An 18974-nucleotide genomic window follows, 5' to 3' on the forward strand; every position below is an offset into this window, starting at 1 on the left:
TGGAACAATCTAATGATCCAGAATCACAGGATCAACCTTTGATCCTTGATCTGAGGCCCCACAGCACCATAAAGAGAAAGAATGCTTACAAACATAAAAACACCAGTTGAAGCAGAACCTGAAACAGTCAATTCTGAAATCTCAGATGGCACAGGGGGGCACTCCTGTCTACTATGGGTGAAATGTCCTCAGCAATCCACCTTCAAGCAGACAAACCCGAACGTCAGGTGGACCTCCTCCACATCCTGGCAGTTGCAATTTACTCAACAATCCACCTTCAAGCAGACAAACAGGAACATCAGGTGGACCTCCTCGACATCCCAGCAGTACACATAGTATGCATTTACAGGAAACTGCAAGCTCTTAATTAGCTGATACAGAGAGCCCAAAATTACTATTTGCAGCTAATCACATATCAATGTAAAAATTAAGGGGACAAATGTCAGGTCCTCCCATCAATCCTCAACACAAGTTTTCTGGAAGTAAGACCACTTGAAAAGATGCAGGTTTTAGAAGACAAAGCTAAAGACACAGCATACATTACCATCCCGAAAGCAACAAGGGACTTTTCAATGCTGACTGCCCGCTATGAGTTCCTGGACTAGCGGTCTGCAATTCCCACCAGAGACATAAGATCATCTCAGCAAGTCACTGCAGATTCAAGTAGGAAGACTCCAATACCCGATGTTCTGGAATCAGCAGATCCAGCAGTTACAACTGAGGAAAGGGGGAGAAATTAATCAGACCTAACAAAAAGGGGAAGTTATTTGCTCAACAGAGAACATCAGTTGCCTCTGATGAAGTGGAACTAAACATTTCAGAAACCAAATCAATTGAAACTCCCGGGTCCAAAATACCTGGGCCAGCACCCACACCAAGCCATATAAACTTGCAACATAAGGCAGCAAGAAATTCAGCCACGCCTACAAATGAGCAAGACACAACACAAAGTCTGATAGGCAGTCAGGTCGTAGCAATAACATATCAAGAAGAAAAAGACTTCAGGCTCACATCCAAATGCCTGGATAACACAGAGGAACCTTCTTCTCTCAGACTTCTTAGCAGTAAGGAGCAGCAAACCTGGCACAAGGGCAATGAAAACTGCAATAGGGAAAAGGGGAGGGGAAGCATCCACTTAGAACAAGGCGTAACGTCATCGGCCGCCTGAGAACAGGGGCAACATATAAGTCAGAATGAGAGCCAGCAAGTGCAATCAGAGGTTCATTCAGGAATAAAACCTGCCCGTCACAAAAGGCCACTACACTTCTGTTAATATCCAGTACACCTTGTTGACGGCATTTGATACTTTAAACAGTGGAGAAATCATAAAGTTAATAATAAAGGAAATAAGGGAGCTAGCACATATTACCTCTTCTGATCTCCTGTCAATGGAATTCAAACCTTACAGAAGAGACGGAGAGGCAATGGCAACATCATGAGCCTTTCCTGATATAGTCCCAGAATTACTTGCACTGCACAACATTTTCAAATCATGGGGGGTTGAGCTGCAAACAATTGAACCCCCTTGATACCTGGGACCGCTGCTTCCCATAAAAGCAAGAACTTTCAATCCATCATGATCCTCAGGAGGGAGCTCGGTCCTAAGGGGTGCAATGGGGTCAGGTATGGATCTGATACACTTAAAAAATCTAACAATAGTGCAAAACTGAAATAAGTTTGATGAGGGTCATGACCGGCAGATTTATCATGACATCACAGCACTTACAAGTCAGGACTGGCCACAGTCCTTGAACAGTCTGGTTACTAACCTGTTATAACAGTAATAGTAATAGCAATTGTGCAGTGGTGGATCTTGATTGCTTTAACATATGCTCATGGAATACCCATGATTTGGAGAATATGTTGCAACATGGGGCCATGATGTCATTTTTTAGACATTTGACATTATTTTAACATAGGAAACCTGAAGCCAAGAACCGACACTAATAGTAGGCTATGTAGAGCATCATGTACCAGCTGAAAAGCCTACACACTTTGGGCATTCAAAGGGGGGGCTAATTACATTCTGCTCTATGAAATTCAATTGGGTCATCAAATCAAATGTACCTGGGGTAAACTGAAATCAAAAAGGTTTGCCCCATTCACTCATCACTACTCATTATAAAAGAGTATATTCACCCTAGCAAAGTGAAGAAAGGGGAATACACAACAATTCTGCCCAAACTAACAAAAACATTACAGGAAATACGTAAGAAAAGAAACCTTTATCATTTCCAGGGACGTCAACTCAGCTCTATGTCACTGAATCAAAAAAAGGGGGAACCATCTAGTGGCATCAGGCTACGAAATCAGCTGGAAAGACTGCTTTTGCTCTTGCTCTTGAATGGCAATACGGAGGAGTACTCTCCAGCATTCATCACCTACCTATGTGGTAGAAGAAGTTCAATAATAGCCCACACACTGGTAAGCATAGCAGCCTTGCCCTTGGTGCGCCAATTTCAAATCTCACCCTGCACAGAAAGTGACCACTTCCCTCAAACCCTCCAGATAGCTTGCAAGTTCAATCAGCTGTATCCAGCAAATTCTTTAATCTCTTTCCCAGTTACTCATAAGTTAAAAAGAATAAATCGGTGATGCTCCTGGATAGAGAAGCTGATGGCAGAGGTCTACTTTTGTGCTGGATCCAAAGAGGAGTAAAAAAGAACAACAGATGATCAGGATTAAGCAAAAACGACAGCAGAAGAAAGCAAAAAAGCACAGGCAGCCCTAATTTCGACTCTTCTCAAAAAGGTTTCCAGTCAGAATACAACTACTTAGGAAGTTAAAGGTAACAAACAAAAATGGGAGTTCAGGAAGGCAAAACTGGTATAACATTGGCCGTCACAAACTAATAGTTGTAATAGCAAGAGAAATGAGAAGAGTAACAAAGGTAATAAATACAGGGAAGTGGGTCGACAAAGTGAAATAAAGATTCTGGAGACAGAAATATCATAAATAATTCTGGAAAGCAAAAAGAAGTTTCCAAGAGGAAATGTAGAACAAGCTCCTATGGTTCATTAGGGAGCAAATAGCAAAACCTTCTGACAAGTAGGAAATGGGTTGCGACCAGGTAAGACTATACATCAAAATGCTGGGATAGAGGTGGACTCCTTGGAAGCACATATTTGTGCACTGTATGCAAAGACAGTCATTGATAGAGAAATGAATAGCAGTAATTTGGGGTCCCAAAATACCCAGCCAGTCTCTGCATCCTATGGTGGCATGGTGAACCTAGATTAGTCCAAGGCCCAGACTCCCAAAGGTTTAGCGTTGGGTTAGCATTACTTTTGTAACGCTAAACTAATGCTAAACCTTTTTTGGGGTTCACAAACCAATGCTAATTGGTATTTGTGTTGGTTTGTATGGAAAAGTAACACAAAGCAGCATGAGACACTGCTTTTCATTACTTTGCGTCAAGGGGCCATTACATGAGTTGTACATGGGCATACCCAGGCTACCACCCATGCTTTTTTACACTAAACCCTATTCTCAAACATCAGTAGAAAGGGTTTAGTGCAAAAAATTAATGCCGCTAAAAAGCAGGTGTTAAACTAGGAAATGTTTTCATTTCTCTGTGCTTTTCCAGCTTTGCATGTGTGCTGCAGTGTACAGCACACATACAATGTAGGAAACTCTTTTTCACTGGTCTAGGCAGAGTATTTTGTACAGGAAGTATACCTTCCTGTGCGAAACTTATGCCAGACTCAAGCACACACCTTAGCACTATGGCGCTAAGGTGTGTGAGTGACGTATGGAAACTGAAATCATCGCTGGTGCTAGGGAGAGGGGAGGAGAGTGCCATATCTATGTAAAAATGGAGCTCCCCTGATCTCTTCCTGTCATGCAATGCAGTGCAGAAGTTTTGGCTGCTGCGTTAGGTGACAGCTTTCAGAATCTGGGCCTAAGTGTTCCACTAAAGTCTAACAGGACAATGCCGCTTTAAATGTGGACATCGAACAACTAGTATACATACTGAAAAAATGAAGGCTGAAGGGGCCACCGGCCCGAATGGACTCCCCAAAGCTCACTTCAAAAATGATATAATTAACGAGGCCCACTATCTAGCACCTCATTTCAATTGACCAATGTCATTCCAGACTCATGGAAAGGTAACATCTTCTAACCCATTTATAGCAACGGAAATGCATGCCTACCAAACAGCTAAAGGCTAATTTTCTTTAATTGACATAGAAGCAAAATTATTTGCTTCCTGTTTACTCCAGCAATTACAAGCATGGGAAAATGAAAAAAATATGATACCACAAATACAAACAGGGTTTAGACCAGACATGGGGACACTAACAAACTTAACAGCATGAAGCAACCCAGCAGAGAAGGGCAAACAGAGAAAAACACTGCTGGTTGCATATTTTGTATACCTCAAGACTGCCTTTGATCGGGTCCCCTGTGATTGACTTTGGGCAAAACTGGAGGCATGGGGCATTCCAAAAGACATGATGAGGCCAATTACAGTACTGTACATAGAAACCTGGGTGAAAGTTAAAATAGAAGATGGCAACATTGTCACAAATAAAATCCCCACCATGAATAGCCTTAAACAGAGATGCATACTTGCCCCAAGTCTGTTTAACTTATATCTAGCAGATCTTGCAGGAGCCCTCCCATAAGACAATAGCCACCCACCAATCCTTGTGTCAGTGTAGTTAGGTTCCCTGCAGTACTAGGATGACATTGTGCTCTTGAGCCAAATGCCAGTAGGCCTGCAACGAAGCATGAATACCCTTAAAAACTGCATTGATGATCAAGGGTTAGATGTAAACTTAAAACTAAAGTGGTTCGCTTGGTTGATACCAAATTTAAGTCATTCACCTGGCTTACAGAAGGCAAAAAGGTGGCGTTTGCTACCACATATAAATATTTTGGTATCAACTTGAGTATCAAATGACCTTTAAACTTTATTTAGACACTATACAAGCAAAAGCACAGTTGTTAACCCTTGGATTCAACTTACTGAAAAAGAAACTGAGCTGTGCATCATTTAGTCATCTACTTACAGTAATGCCAGCACAACTAATGCTAATGGCGGCCTGCAGCACTGAAATCATGCATGGAGGAGAAATAACTACACCTGACAAGATCCAATGAGCATTTTCTATACCAAAAAGTGCTTCGCCATCCCAGGTACTCCTAGAGTTTGGCTTAAAAAATCAATCTTTAAAGTAAGAGCACATTTGTCAAACAATGCTGGAGACTGCTCCTGGCTGAGAGTGGCTTCATTAACAACATAAGCTGCCTGGAAATCGAGGAACATCAACACAGTAAAAAAAGAGGGAGAAAGCCAAAGCCAGGCCATTGAGGAATTAAGTATTCAAGATGTCTGGGATATGAGTACAGGAAAATGTGTCTTTAACCGAGTAACTAGCTCCTCAATCCAATTACTGTCACTTGTAACAGATAAAAAATATATTCCTAGAAGACATGCTTGGACTGTGATCAACTCATACAAAAACTTGAGACCTCAGGGGTATCTTTCAGAACACTTTACCCAGGCATTATAACAGCAGTGTATGTTACATCGACTTGGGATAATAGGTACTAAAGATCCCATTCCAACTTGGAAAAGCACAGTTTCAAAACCAAAGTTGCTGTTTATGCGGATATAAGCAGGATCCAATAGAACATATTTTCTGTTTATGACCAGTGCCTATGGCAGAAAGGAAAATGCTGCCGAAACCAATCTTTTTAAATCTGCAAATTCGCTCCTGCTGGCAAGCAGTAATCACATGGGAAATTGGCACCTCAATTACACTGGCTTGTAAGAGAGTATATTTCCTAATATTGCTTTTAAAAGAACTGGAGCAGTGAAGGAGGAAGGTCATGTATTTTTAAGATTTCTCCATTTGCACATGTAATCCCGCTTCAGGCGGTGAATACATCTGAAAATGCTCCAAACTGTTTTTAACAAAGAATCCGGGGTGAATGATGGAGCACGGACAGGCAACTTTTAATGACACTCTTTTTCCACAAGTCACTGGCACTTTACAACCTGGTGTATGGGGCACATATTTCACTAGCTAATTGCACTTAACAGCATGAAACAAGGGGTTCATATAAAGATAAAATCGGCCTAGGAATACCAGAGGGAGAGCGCCAAAGGATTAAACAGGGTCTGAGGGCATCATTTATTTGTACATAATATGTCTGGAGCTTTTAAACTATTGATTTTATTGCCATGAAAATGTTTTTTTTTTTTTTTTTACATCATTGATGAGTATAGTGGACATTTTTTATAATGGGTTTTATTAACTGTACAAATAAACTTGACTATGACTAACCTCTACTTTCCAGTTCCATTTTGTCAATTACCTTTTTCCCAATTGTAGATATAACTGGTTGAGGATGTTTTAAAAAGTGATTTTTCCCCCAGTAAGTTAGCCTTGTCCAATAACTGTCCTTTTAGTTTTTTTAGTGTGCGTTTCCCTTTCGTTTCATTTGTTTCAGCAAGGGTGTTTTTTTATGTAGCAGCTGTCTTTAGTTAAAACCTCCTTTTTTTCCCATCAAAGTCAGTTTCTGGCTGCTCCACATGTTGGCTATATGTTGGCTGTATTTAGTTCCTTTGCTGATACTGCCATTTACATCATTCTGGAGCTCAGTGTGTCTTCCAGGTCCCATGCTACACTACTTATGCGCTCCATGAGTGGTGAAGAACATATTTACATTTTCATCCTCAGCTCAGAAGTGCAAATGCAAATCTGAGTACAGACATGTGCAGACTTTATGGCCCATAAAAGTCCCGGGGCTCCCATATGTGACATGAATGTGGTTCCAGGAGCCCGCTGACATCAGTAGGCCCCCATTAGCAGGTTGATTGCTTAAATAACTACAAAAACGTCCATGTGCCTTTTGGCTAGGTTATTGCATTAGAAATGAAACATGCATGTATACACGTAACAGAGCACTCCCTGACTGTCCATCTCTCACACACACACACACAAATTTCAGCAGTTTGATTTTGAAGTAATGTACAATACACAGTGGCGCACTGTTTGATGTTAACTCATATCCAAGCTTTTAATACAGAAGTTGTCCGTGCCCGTGCTGAATATTCTTCATAAGAAAAGTAAACTTCGATGTGAAGTTGTGTTTTCCTTTCCAATATTTGTGATTGTGCATCCCAGGGGACCTTCCAAACATTCCTACGTGTGTTGCCCTTCTCGGTGTGCATGGAATGCACAATGGATGTGCGATAGTTTAATTATAACCGAGTAATCCATCACTTTACCTTTCTGATCCCATGTAGCAAGGTGCTGCTCTTTCTGTCCAACAATCTGCCGTACAATCCACAGTGTTCTTTTTTTGCCTCTTGATGTATTATTTTTGTGCGCATGTGATCTGTATGGAAATTAATCTTTTTCTGAAGATTTGTTCCCTCATTTTCAAACATGAATACATTCATTCAAGTATCCCATTATTCCCAGCCAGCTGGTTTTTATCGAGTGATATTTACTTCAAAAAGCCAAGTTAAACGGTATCATAGATTAATTCTTCATGCACAGGAAGCCTTTTTAAAGTAGAAAAGGTTTTGTAATTACTTTGATTGCAGCAATAAAAATTCATCTTACATGTCTAAAATGCGGTATGCTGTCTTCCACTTTAGGAAACTTCAAATGCAGTTGATTTAAACAATTGCGTGTGTGTCTCTATATTACTGTTGAAGATTCTTCAATCATAGGTAATTTCATAATGCAGTTTGTTATAATTTTTAATGAGTATAACATACCTTTTATGGGTGCCCTTCTTTGCTCTCCGGAAGCACTGAAACTTCAAAAAGGGCATTATCGTCCACAATTTCTTTTATAAATCAAACTGGAAATTAGACACATTTTAAAATTCAATTTAAGATCCCAGAGAGACAATAATGCTGCAAGCTGTGCATTTCACAAAGTAATATAGTTATGTCTAGTTTGCATTTTTGAAGAACAAATTAATCAAGCTATATTGAATATGTTGAAGCAAACCTAAAATCCATTTACTATTGAAAAGCTGAGCAAAAGAAACTAGAGGGAAAAGTAATATATTTATTACCTTAAAACATTTTTCGTTCACATATAGTAACCATGGATGGAATACAATTTGCTATCCTAGTGTTGTGAATAGTTAAAATGCATCACATGCTGAGAAAGTCACTTGAACATGAGGTCTAACATTATCTTCCTTGTAAACTGTTGACAGAATAACACACCAAGCCAGGGGTGGCTCCTCCATTCGCAGATTACCACCAATTTCAAATTGGTGGTAAGCCATTAGCAAATGGGAAAGTGTCCCCACGGGACCACCTCCCTTTGTGAATGTATGCAAAAATATTTTGTCAGAGTAGGCAGTGCTCCTAAGGACTACTGCCTACTCTGAAAAAATTAGCAGAAAACATTTGCTTTTACATTGTGAAATGCATCCCGTTTTTCTTCAAGGAAAATGGGTTGCATTTAAAAAAAACTGCTTTATTGAAAAGCAGTCACATTCGTGGTGGTCTGCTGTCCTCAGCAAGCCACTATCCCTGTGAGTGCTGGCCATTCCCAATGGTGTCCCAGTTGGGACCTACTTCATGAATACTGATGAGGTAGGTCATTTGCAACCCCATTGGGAATCACAAACAGTGTGCTTAACACTGTTTTAAATTTTGTTTTGCGACTCTCAATGTGTGAATCTCGCAAATTGAGAGCCACAAAACAAAAGGTTGTACATGTGGCCCCATATCTCTTAACAAGAAACAAAATCAAAAACATCAGAACAAGATTGAAGTGTCATAATTCACTACGGTTCAGAGTCATGTGGACCACAGCACAGTATTCTGAATGATCTGCAACATGCATAATATTAAGGAACTACCTATCCAGGATTTACTAGATTGCAAGATTTGCAGGTTTTTCCAACGAAAATAGGTACTACTTTGAGTTCTTCTTCCTGTTGTGTAATTTATATGCCACTTTGAGGTTCAAAGCTCTCTATTCTCACATTTGCAGTGTTATTTGCTAACACAAGCATTAAGATACTTTGCTATGATGAACTACAGTGAGAACTAGACATGTGTGAGGTGTGATTACATTCTATGCAGTGAGCATTTTGGTGGTCCTTTACTAATCCCATAGTTTTGCTCTTCAAAATGTTGTAGTTATTAACGGCGCAATTAGATGCTTGTAACATAGATTTATGATGCGCAAAACAAGAACTGTCTACAAAACAGGAAGAGTTTGCTTGTGTGTACATAGCCATAGTTCTTTCCATGATTTTGTGTGTTTTTGAACATCATTTCCATGGCTGTGAAGAGGCCACATCATAACATTATTTATGAGGAGATGTAGCAGGGATGTAGAAGAGAGGTAAAAAGTGATTTAAGTCCTTGAAACACATACATATAAATGCTAGGACTCAGAGCTGTGTAACAAGTTACATAGGCTAGGTCCTCTCTGTGATAATCCTCAATAAAGCTGTGTGTCATTAACATAAATAAGTTAAATCTTAATCAGGGCATGAAGAAGATCTTATCAAGGATATAGACATGTATAGGCATGCATTAAAATGATTAAGTATAATAAATATTGAAGAACTCTCCAGTCAAGAAAATGTCCTGAACAGTGAGCCCAAAAGTCAGTATTTTGTAATTGTAATTGTTCCAGAGTATTTTATGTAGCTTGATAATTTTCAAGTAAGTGATTCAGTCGACCATCCAGTCTTTCGCAGGTAAATCACAGAATAATGTTTGCAGAAATTATGTTTTAATGTGTTTTTACTCACTCAAAAGACTTTTTTTTACTACCATTCTGTGTTTCAACGCAAGGAATGGCCATTTAACTGAGTTGTAATGAAATATATAAAGAAATATTACAAAACCGAAGTATGACAATGGGAAGCACATATATAATTCTGTTGTCTATGTAAATTAAGAAAATAGCAAAAATTGATCATGTAATGACAAGGAGAAACAAAATAAATCTAACTTTGCATAACACTATGCCCTTCTTGACATTATCCATGCATGTCTTTGCAAGTAGCTTATATATATAATATATCACAGCAGGTTGGAAAAGCTAAAGTAAATTATTATACTTATAGGTAACATTTTACTGTTAAAAGCATTGTTTGAGTGTGGAAATCAAAGTAGTACTTCAAGGCATATTGTCCATGCTCTTGATAACAATAAAAATAATTGATGGAGATTTACTTTCAGGCCATCTTCTCCTCACCATGAAGTCACTACATGAGACAAGCTGTATCATTCCTTTCCATCAAATCTTTTTAACTTGTTTGGTGGTTGTCCAGAAATGACATAAAAGAATGGTGAAAGAAAATAGATCAATTATAGATGTTAATTGGCTTGCATAGGGTGTACAAACTGAGACACCATGTACAGCACTTTAGTAACACTCCAAAAAATCATTTTGTCAGCACGTCCATTGGAAACAAGATACAAGTACATCAGATGTTCTCTTTAAGTTAGAAATCATACGCGATGTGTAACATAGTGCTAAGTTCCCCGTAATGTTTTTGAATCTTTTTTGTATGTCTATACTTCTAAGTGGCTGATCCATGTGAGCTAAAGTGAGATCACCCAGAGGAGTATGGCCAATTGGTTACCATTGGATGCTATATTAAGGTGCATTTTAATAAAAATGACCAGCTATTCTGTGGCACGCAAGCCTGTTTTTTGGGGATACACACCCAAAAATGGTGCCTTAGCATAAAAAGTGTAATTTAACCCCTTCGCTGCCAGGCCTTTTCCCCCTCAGGTGCCAAGCCTTTTTTTGGCTATTTTGGGACAGGGCGCGGTTAGGCCCTCATAACTTTGTGTCTACATAGGCTACCCACGCCAAATGTGTGTCCTGTTTTTCCAACATCCTAGGGATTCTAGAGGTACCCAGACTTTGTGGGTTCCCCTGAAGGAGACCAAGAAATTGGCCAAAATACAGTGAAAATTTCGTTTTTTTTTTAAATGGGAAAAATGGTCTGCAGAAGAAGGCTTGTGCTTTTTTCCCTGAAAATGACACCAACAAAGAGTTTGCGGTGCTAAAATCACCAGCTTCCCAGATTTCAGAAACAGGCAGACTTGAATCAGAAAACCACATACTTCAACACAATTTTGGCATTTTACTGGGACATACCCCATTTTTACGATTTTTTGTGCTTTCAGCCTCCTTCCAGTCAGTGACAGAAATGGGTGTGAAACCAATGCTGGATCCCAGCAACCTAAATATTTCTGAAAAGTAGACAACATTTTGAATTCAGCAATGGGTAATTTGTGTAGATCCTACAAGGGATTCCTACAGAAAATAACAACTGAATAAAAAAAAAAATTGAAATTAAGGTTACTAAAACAGCCATTTTTCTCTACGTTTTACTCTGTAACTTTTTCCTGCGATGTCAGATTTTTGAAAACAATACACCTTTATGTCTACAGGACTCTTCTGGTTGTGGGGATGTATAGGTTCATCAAGAACCCTAGGTACCCAGAGCCAATAAACGAGCTGCACCTTGCAGTGGGTTTTCATTCTATACCGGGTATACAGCAATTCATTTGCTGAAATATAAAGAGGGAAAATTAGGTATCAAGAAAACCTTTGTATTTCCAAAATGGGCACAAGATAAGGTGTTGAGGAGCAGTGGTTATTTGCACATCTCTGAATTCTGGAGTGCCCATACTAGTATGTGAATTACAAGGCATTTCTCAAATAGATGTTTTTTTACACACTGTCTTATGTTTGGAATGAAAAAATTTAGAGAAAGACAAAGGGCAATAACACTTGTTTTGCTATTCTATGTTCACCCAAGTCTCCTGATAAAAATGGTACCTCACTTGTGTGGGTAGGCCTAGCGCCTGCGACAGGATATGCCCCAAAACACAACGTGGACACATCACATTTTCCCAAAGAAAACAGAGGTGTTTTTTGCAAAGTGGCTACTTGTGGATTTTGGCCTCTAGCTCAGTCGGCACCTAGGGAAACCAACCAAACCTTTGCATTTTTGAAAACTAGAGACCTAGGGGAATCCAGGATGGAGTGACTTGTGGGGCTCTTACCAGGTTCTGTTATCCAGAATCCTTTGCAAACCTCAAAATTTGGCTAAAAAACACTTTTTCCTCACATTTCGGTGACAGAAAGTTCTGGAATATGAGAGGAGCCACAGATTTCCTTCCACCCAGCGTTACCTCACGTCTTCCAATAAAAATGATACCTCACTTGTGTGGGTAGGCCTAGTGCCCGTGACAGGAAAAGCCCCAGAACACAATGTGGACACACCACATTTTTCCAAAGAAAACAGAGGTGTTTTTTGCAAAGTGGCTACCTGTGGATTTTGACCTCTAGCTCAGTCGGCACCTACGAAAACCTACAAACCTGTGCATCCTCTCCTTTCATGCCTCTCTGCCCCCTCCACGTGATCGGAGGAGAAATGCTTTTGCATTCTCCTTCGATCGGCGCTGGAAGCTGTGCTTCCAGCATGGAGGGGAAGGCCTCTGATGAGGTCAGCGTGCAAGAGCGCGCTGACGTCATCAGATGCCACAGGGGGGTTAGGGGGTAGGGGTTGAAGGGGAAGCGACTCCCCTTCCATCTCTGCCCAGGGGAGGTGGGTGCTTGGCCATCTGGGGGAGTGCCAGCACTCCCCCCGGGGGCCTATAGCAGGACGAGCTGGTCTCGTCCTCGGCACTGGGCAACTGTTGCCGAGGGCGAGACCAGCTCGTCCTGGGCACCCTAGGTGTTAAATCATACCATATACATACAAATCAATTTTACTTTTAGGATCAGGTCAAATACCAAGCTATTTATAGTATGCTTTAAGTTGTCATCTAATTAAGCAGGCCATTTCCTTTACCAAGTCATAAAGTCAAACTTATCATCAAAATGACACCTACATTTCAATAACAATATCTGTGTTTGGTGCATGCTTCTTTTGTCCGTATAGATCATTTTAATGAACATATATTGCTGTAAGTTACCATCATTGTTGTTGATAATAATAGTGATAATCACTATTATTATTGTGATTTATGTTGTCATTCTAACATGGGTCAGAGAATTGAAAGGATGTGCCAGTCCGATGAAACCCAATTGAGTTTATGTTCCTAATTTTGATATAAAAACCATACTCAACACCACTTTTTGTATCAGGACAATCTAAGTCATTCTACTTTATCACATATTATCTACACATAATGCATATTTCCTCTGCCACTTTTTAGCCCATGATCTAGCTTTTAATTTCTACCATTTTAGATGTGGAACCTTACAGCATCCAAATAATGTATATTCATTCCTACAGGCAGCAGTGATGGTTCTTGGGATAAAGAAAGACTCCAGTCTCCCCCTGCCCAAGGATCACAGGTCTCTGTGAATCACGCCAACATGTCTGGACCGCATAATCTTGCCGTTAGTCATCCTCTCAATCCTCTTCAACAGAACCGTCTCCTGTCAAATGGTAGGGGTCACCATGCTTCATCACTAACATTGAGAGATTTCATTTTCATTCTCAAAAACATAAATGCATCGCATGGACAGTAGTATCAGAGTCATTCCATTGGTAATTAAACTATTTGAGATGTGTATATTTATTTAAAATGAAACATTATAGACATAAAGTTACTGCAATGTTTATAAGCACTAAACAAGGAACACATTGAATATTTGCATGGTTGTTATGGCTGCTTTGTAGGAGTACTTTTGGCTTATTTAATGTAGGTCCTATGGTCACGTACTTAAGTAGGAAACAAGCCAAAAGTCCTTTGTGCATGCCTACAAAGTTCCTGTGCAAGAAATGTGCAAAAGTTGCTGTTCTGTGATTTGATTTCAAGTCATGTTCCCAGGATTAAAGGATGTGATGTGCTTGGTTTGAGAGGTGTGAACCTAACTTCCTCCTGTCATGTTAGTGTATATACACTTCCTTTTCCAATTATAAATTCAGGACTACATGTACCAAAATGAGTAGATCAACTAGATATGGAAAAGCTACTCACAACTGAAATGAGACAACCTTTGTTCTCTGAATTGTTGCTGATAATGAGGATATTAATCACGAGGCCATATGTCATGAGGTGAGAATTTCAAATGGGCTTGTGAGATTCACACAGCTACATATTATTGTGTCTCAAATGAAGATCAGGTAGGCCTTTTGCTATTACCTAGGAGCTTATCTTCCTATGAATCAAATGTTGTAGTGTAGCGATAAAAGTAAAAATGGACTCTCTATTACTGTGTGAAATCTTAAAATTCTAATTATCTATCTGTTATAGAATGGATGCAGGAGAAATGGGGACCTCAGAAAGAAGGAACAATATGATTCAGCACAGTGTGTTGCATAAACCATATGTTATAGTATGGATGCTGTATGTTAAGTGAACCCTACATGAGAGCTTGGAGACTAACGGCCTCATTACGAGTTTGGCGGTCCCATCACTGGACCGCCAAACTCATGGGGAGTACGCCACCACCATTGCAGTGGCATCCCCCCATGCCTTATTACAATGTTCCCACTGGTCTTGGAATAGAGTGTTCCTGCTGGTCAGACCTGCAGGAACAGTGCTACGAGATAGCACTCGTCTCCCCTAAAGGAGCTGAGGGCTATTGCACTGCACAGTGGGCTGACCAGCACTGTGACAGTGCATATTCTGATGGTGCTGGCCAGGGGAGCCTCTGCACTTCCCATCCCATGTGGCACCCAGCACACCCTCACTGCCAGCCTTTCCATGCTGGTCAGATGCCATAAAAAGGCTGGCGGTGAGTGCTGCCCTGGCAGATTACACCTTTGACCGCTGTCTTACCGCCGAAAACCATTTCCCCCGGCAGAGATGGTGGTCCCCTGGCATGTCTGCTGGCCAGGGTTGTAATTGGGGGTCAGGCTGCCAGGAGTACAGCGGTCCAACTGCCAACACAAATGTGGTGGTTCTCGGACAGCCCCACTCATAATGAGGCCCTAAATATCACATGAACTACATGTCACAGATCAGAGCCTAACACAAATTTGCATTGCACGGCACAGGTATCATAGCAGAGCACATTTTAGAGTATTAGCACTGAAGTTCATATGAACTATGTATTGAAATGGATCCCACGTTAAACTATATGAATTGATGTTAAAGCAGCCCACTTCTGACAAATAGATCAGTTGGATTAAATAGAATCAAATCAAATAGAACACCTTTGTGACCGATGTTTAAAAAGCATGTCTCAAAGAAAAAAAACAAATAGTTCAAATATACTATGTCTTAACAATTCATATAGACCAACGATTATCATTGTATCATATCAGACAGGGTTGAACCTAGGGTTAATAATATTTCAACATTTGTTTGAGATGAACATATGTTACAGTGAGAGGACTCATGTTAATGTGGACAATTTTAATTTTTGGTAACAATTATGGTTGAGGCAACATGTAACTACACAGTCAGTTGTTTGCTCTGTACTTCTGCTTCTTCTACTTCTTCTCCTTCCTCTTCTTCTTATCATTATTGCTATTATCATGTGGTCGAACTAGTACCTGTGGCTTTTTTGATTTTTATAATTATTATTATTATTTGTATCAATAATGAGCAGTGGTAGTAGTTATAGTAGTAGTACTGTCACCTTTAGTGAACGTACTAGGAGTGGTAAGCAGAGAGATTGGCAGTTGTATCAAAATTATATGCATTTCACATTGCATTAAGGATATGTGATAGTAAGTGTCAATTAGGGATAAGGTTAAAAAGGATAAAGCAAGAAGATAAAAACTGTTCACAAAGTAAAAAGAAAGCTAAGAATATAGGTATTGATTAGTGTGAGATGTACTCCCACATTTCAGATCCCACTTAAAAAGGGATATACCTTGTGTGTGTGTGTGTGTGTGTTAGTGTCCATGAGAGTATTGGAATCACAGCAACATTTCCTGTAGTTCAGTACCCTCCTTAATTCTTTCAAAATGCCAGAAAATGTCTAATATGGTGGGACGTTAGGAGAACGAGAAAGAATCACATTCTATACACATTAGGATTTTAGTACTCTCACATGACTTTTCCAGTGAAAAAGTGATAACATTTTATTGTGGTGTTTGTAATGTTGTATAAGGGACCTCATCTATTTATAACTGTCCAATATTCTCAGCATATGACCTAATAAAATAGTTCAGCCAAGATGATAATACATTGTTGTTAAAACTAACATAGATTTGATCAGAACAATTTAATGAGTGAAAAAAAGGATTTAAAACACTTTAGCATTAGTTGGGGGGCATGCATTTTATCAATGTCTTTAAATATATTTCCACAAACAATGTTTCATAGAATGTAGAGTGTGTACAATTGTCTAGTTGTAATTTATTTCTGCTAAACAAAGTAAACACTCCTTATTCTAAGAATAGCCAGGCTCTTTTTGCATAGTTGAACTATCTGCTGCATTATTCATATCCCATTTATCTTTTGGGAGTTACTACATGGTTGAAAAGAAATGTATATATCAATGGTAAATAAGGTCCCCAAGCACATTTTAGTGCCCATTTTCTTCCTTCTCTTTATACATAGACATTACATGAATCCAACATTACCCTTGCATAGTCAAGGTTACACATTCACTGTTTCTTTTTCAACTCTTTTGAACATCATTTACTGTTTTGATCTTACTGCTTAAAGCTCATTCTATTCACTTAATGCCCTGTGTGGGAAAATATATGGGACTATAGTGCTGATAGGAATGCTGTTTAGTTTGGTGAACTCTAAAACAGTACTGGTAAAGAAAGCGCCATAGTCCTGCCATGTTTTTTTCTCATCCAGTGTTAGAGTAGCAAGGACCCATGGTCCATTACTGAGACCCGTGGGACTGAGGTCTCATCAATTCAAACAAATGTGGTGGAAACATTCCACATGTACTTGCAACAATTAATTTTTATATAATGCATATTTGCTTTGTGATTAAGGTATGACTATTCTGATTCACTACATACCTGTATTACATCTTCTAAGATATCATAATAATTTATCACAGTGTTGGTGGATATATATTAAAAAAACTGCAACTCTCTTTAAAAGAAAGAGGCATGAATGTATCTTTGTTGTTATTTTGAGAAGATAGATTTCTATTTATGGGGACATGTATAAAATAGTCTTTAAGTTCTTTGCTTTTTTTACAGGACTGGAGCTTCCTTTTATGATGATGTCACATCCACTGATTCCTGTCAGTCTACCTCCAGCATCTGTAACAATGGCAATGAGCCAGATGAACCACCTTAACACCATTGCTAACATGGCTGCCGCAGCCCAAGTGCAGAGCCCTCCATCCAGAGTTGAGACATCAGTCATCAAGGTAACGGGAAATATTCTCTTTTTCTGTTTTTAAGTACAAAGTCTATATTGAGTTCATATGTTTTTGAATATTGCTAGGATTTAATTCAGCCAGTTAGTCAGTGACCCACAAAATTCCTGTTGTAAGCAAAGAGCAAAAGTATTGGGACCTTCACTACCTAAACATTATTAAGCTGGTTTTGACTTACAATTTTCACATAATGATCTGTAAATAATGCCATATAGAGCATAGATAATGAGTAACCATGCACTATAGTGTTGTAAGACTAATAAGTATGTAATAAAATACATTGCTTCAGTGCATAGTTACTCAATGACACTGAAACTATGTAATGCAATATGTAGTCAACACATATTTGCCATTATGTACATTTTATCCTAAAACGTTTTTTTTTGTATTCTCAGTCATCTGATTAGGTAGAAATCCATACTTCAAATAGATGAAAATATGAATATATTTCCTGATAACAAAAACTGGCTCTTTTGGATATAACAAAATTCAAACATGTGTACCTATTTGAAAGACTATTTTATATTGTCTTATGTTTCTTTTTGTGCGTGTGAAACTACTTAAAATTCTGTAAAGTGCATTTGCCTGTTATGGGTTTTCTGGCGAGAGAAGTGAAAATGAAGAGAAAAGAGAGGAGAAGGGCAAGGATAGAAAGTGAAAGTGATAAACTGTAATTTATGTGTATAAATATTATGGCATTGCTATATCTGTATATATTTGTTATAATAAACTCAGCTTTTCCTTACATAAAATAAAATGATTTTAGAAATATGGGTGTTAACATTGACACTTTAAAAGTGGGAACGGCCAGTCCTCTAAATGGCTTGACAATTAGATTTCAGAAGTTATGCTTGGAGTGCCTAACGTAGCTTCTCTTAACATATTGAGAGACTGTTTGAAATTGCCCTTTCAGAAATTAGATGGACATTAGATGTCTTTGTGTAATAGAATGTTTAGATATATGAGTGGAATGAATAGGGAGAGCACTGCAAGAAGCTGGGACAGCAGATTGTGGCAATCATGAATCACAAAATAGTGTGACAGCAATGACTTGGGGATGCTTTCCATGTGAGATGACTTTAATCATTTTCATATGGTTTAGAAGGCTCTGATTGTTAGCAATTTTATTACACCAGGAGAATACATAGAGTATCCCACCAGAATGATAGATGAAAATATCCATTTTTTCTTTCCTTTGAAACATGCTTTTACATTTTCTACATAGGTACTTCAATTTATATTTATAAGCATAGCTCAACCAAATATATGATCATGGACTTTGGTGAGTTTTGACATCTTAGTGTACTTTTAAATACATGTATGTATATTTCACATAAAACACAACTTTGAAAATAATAAACAAACTAGTGCCTGCTACGGAGGTGATACAAAGGCAGACAGCAGTTTTCCTAATGTGGCATTTGTATTATGTGAGGACACAATAAACAGTTTTCTAGTGCCCTTTAGATGCCTACTCCTCTGCATAGATTCAGTTAAAATATATATTACCTGTGGAGTTGCACTCCACAGCTCTATGGCTTTGTAACCTAATTAAAATACATCACTGGAATCTGTTCTCACTTGCTTTACCAAGGCAGAACTGTTCTGCAGTTACCTTCCATTCTATGTAGGGTGTACAAAATAGAAACACATGCTAAATGCCCCTAAAAACATCTTACATCAAGACTA

The 18974-nt window shown here is 38.9% G+C and overlaps 1 protein-coding gene across 4 annotated transcripts in view; it reads left to right on the forward strand.

Annotated features, from left to right (window-relative positions):
• DACH1 (dachshund family transcription factor 1) overlaps positions 1 to 18974 on the forward strand; it is a 519370-nt gene that overhangs the window by 335838 nt on the left and 164558 nt on the right. For 2 of the 4 annotated variants that reach the window (XM_069205292.1, XM_069205291.1), the window contains exons 4-5: positions 13270 to 13425; positions 17104 to 17276. In XM_069205292.1, the coding sequence (XP_069061393.1) occupies positions 13270 to 13425; positions 17104 to 17276 (329 nt within the window). The remainder of the gene's footprint in view (positions 1 to 13269; positions 13426 to 17103; positions 17277 to 18974) is intronic. The other 2 variants (XM_069205293.1, XM_069205294.1) reach the window with 1 other exon arrangement.

This window comes from Pleurodeles waltl, chromosome 8 (assembly GCF_031143425.1).
Source record: "Pleurodeles waltl isolate 20211129_DDA chromosome 8, aPleWal1.hap1.20221129, whole genome shotgun sequence".
Taxonomy (NCBI): Eukaryota; Metazoa; Chordata; class Amphibia; order Caudata; family Salamandridae; genus Pleurodeles; species Pleurodeles waltl.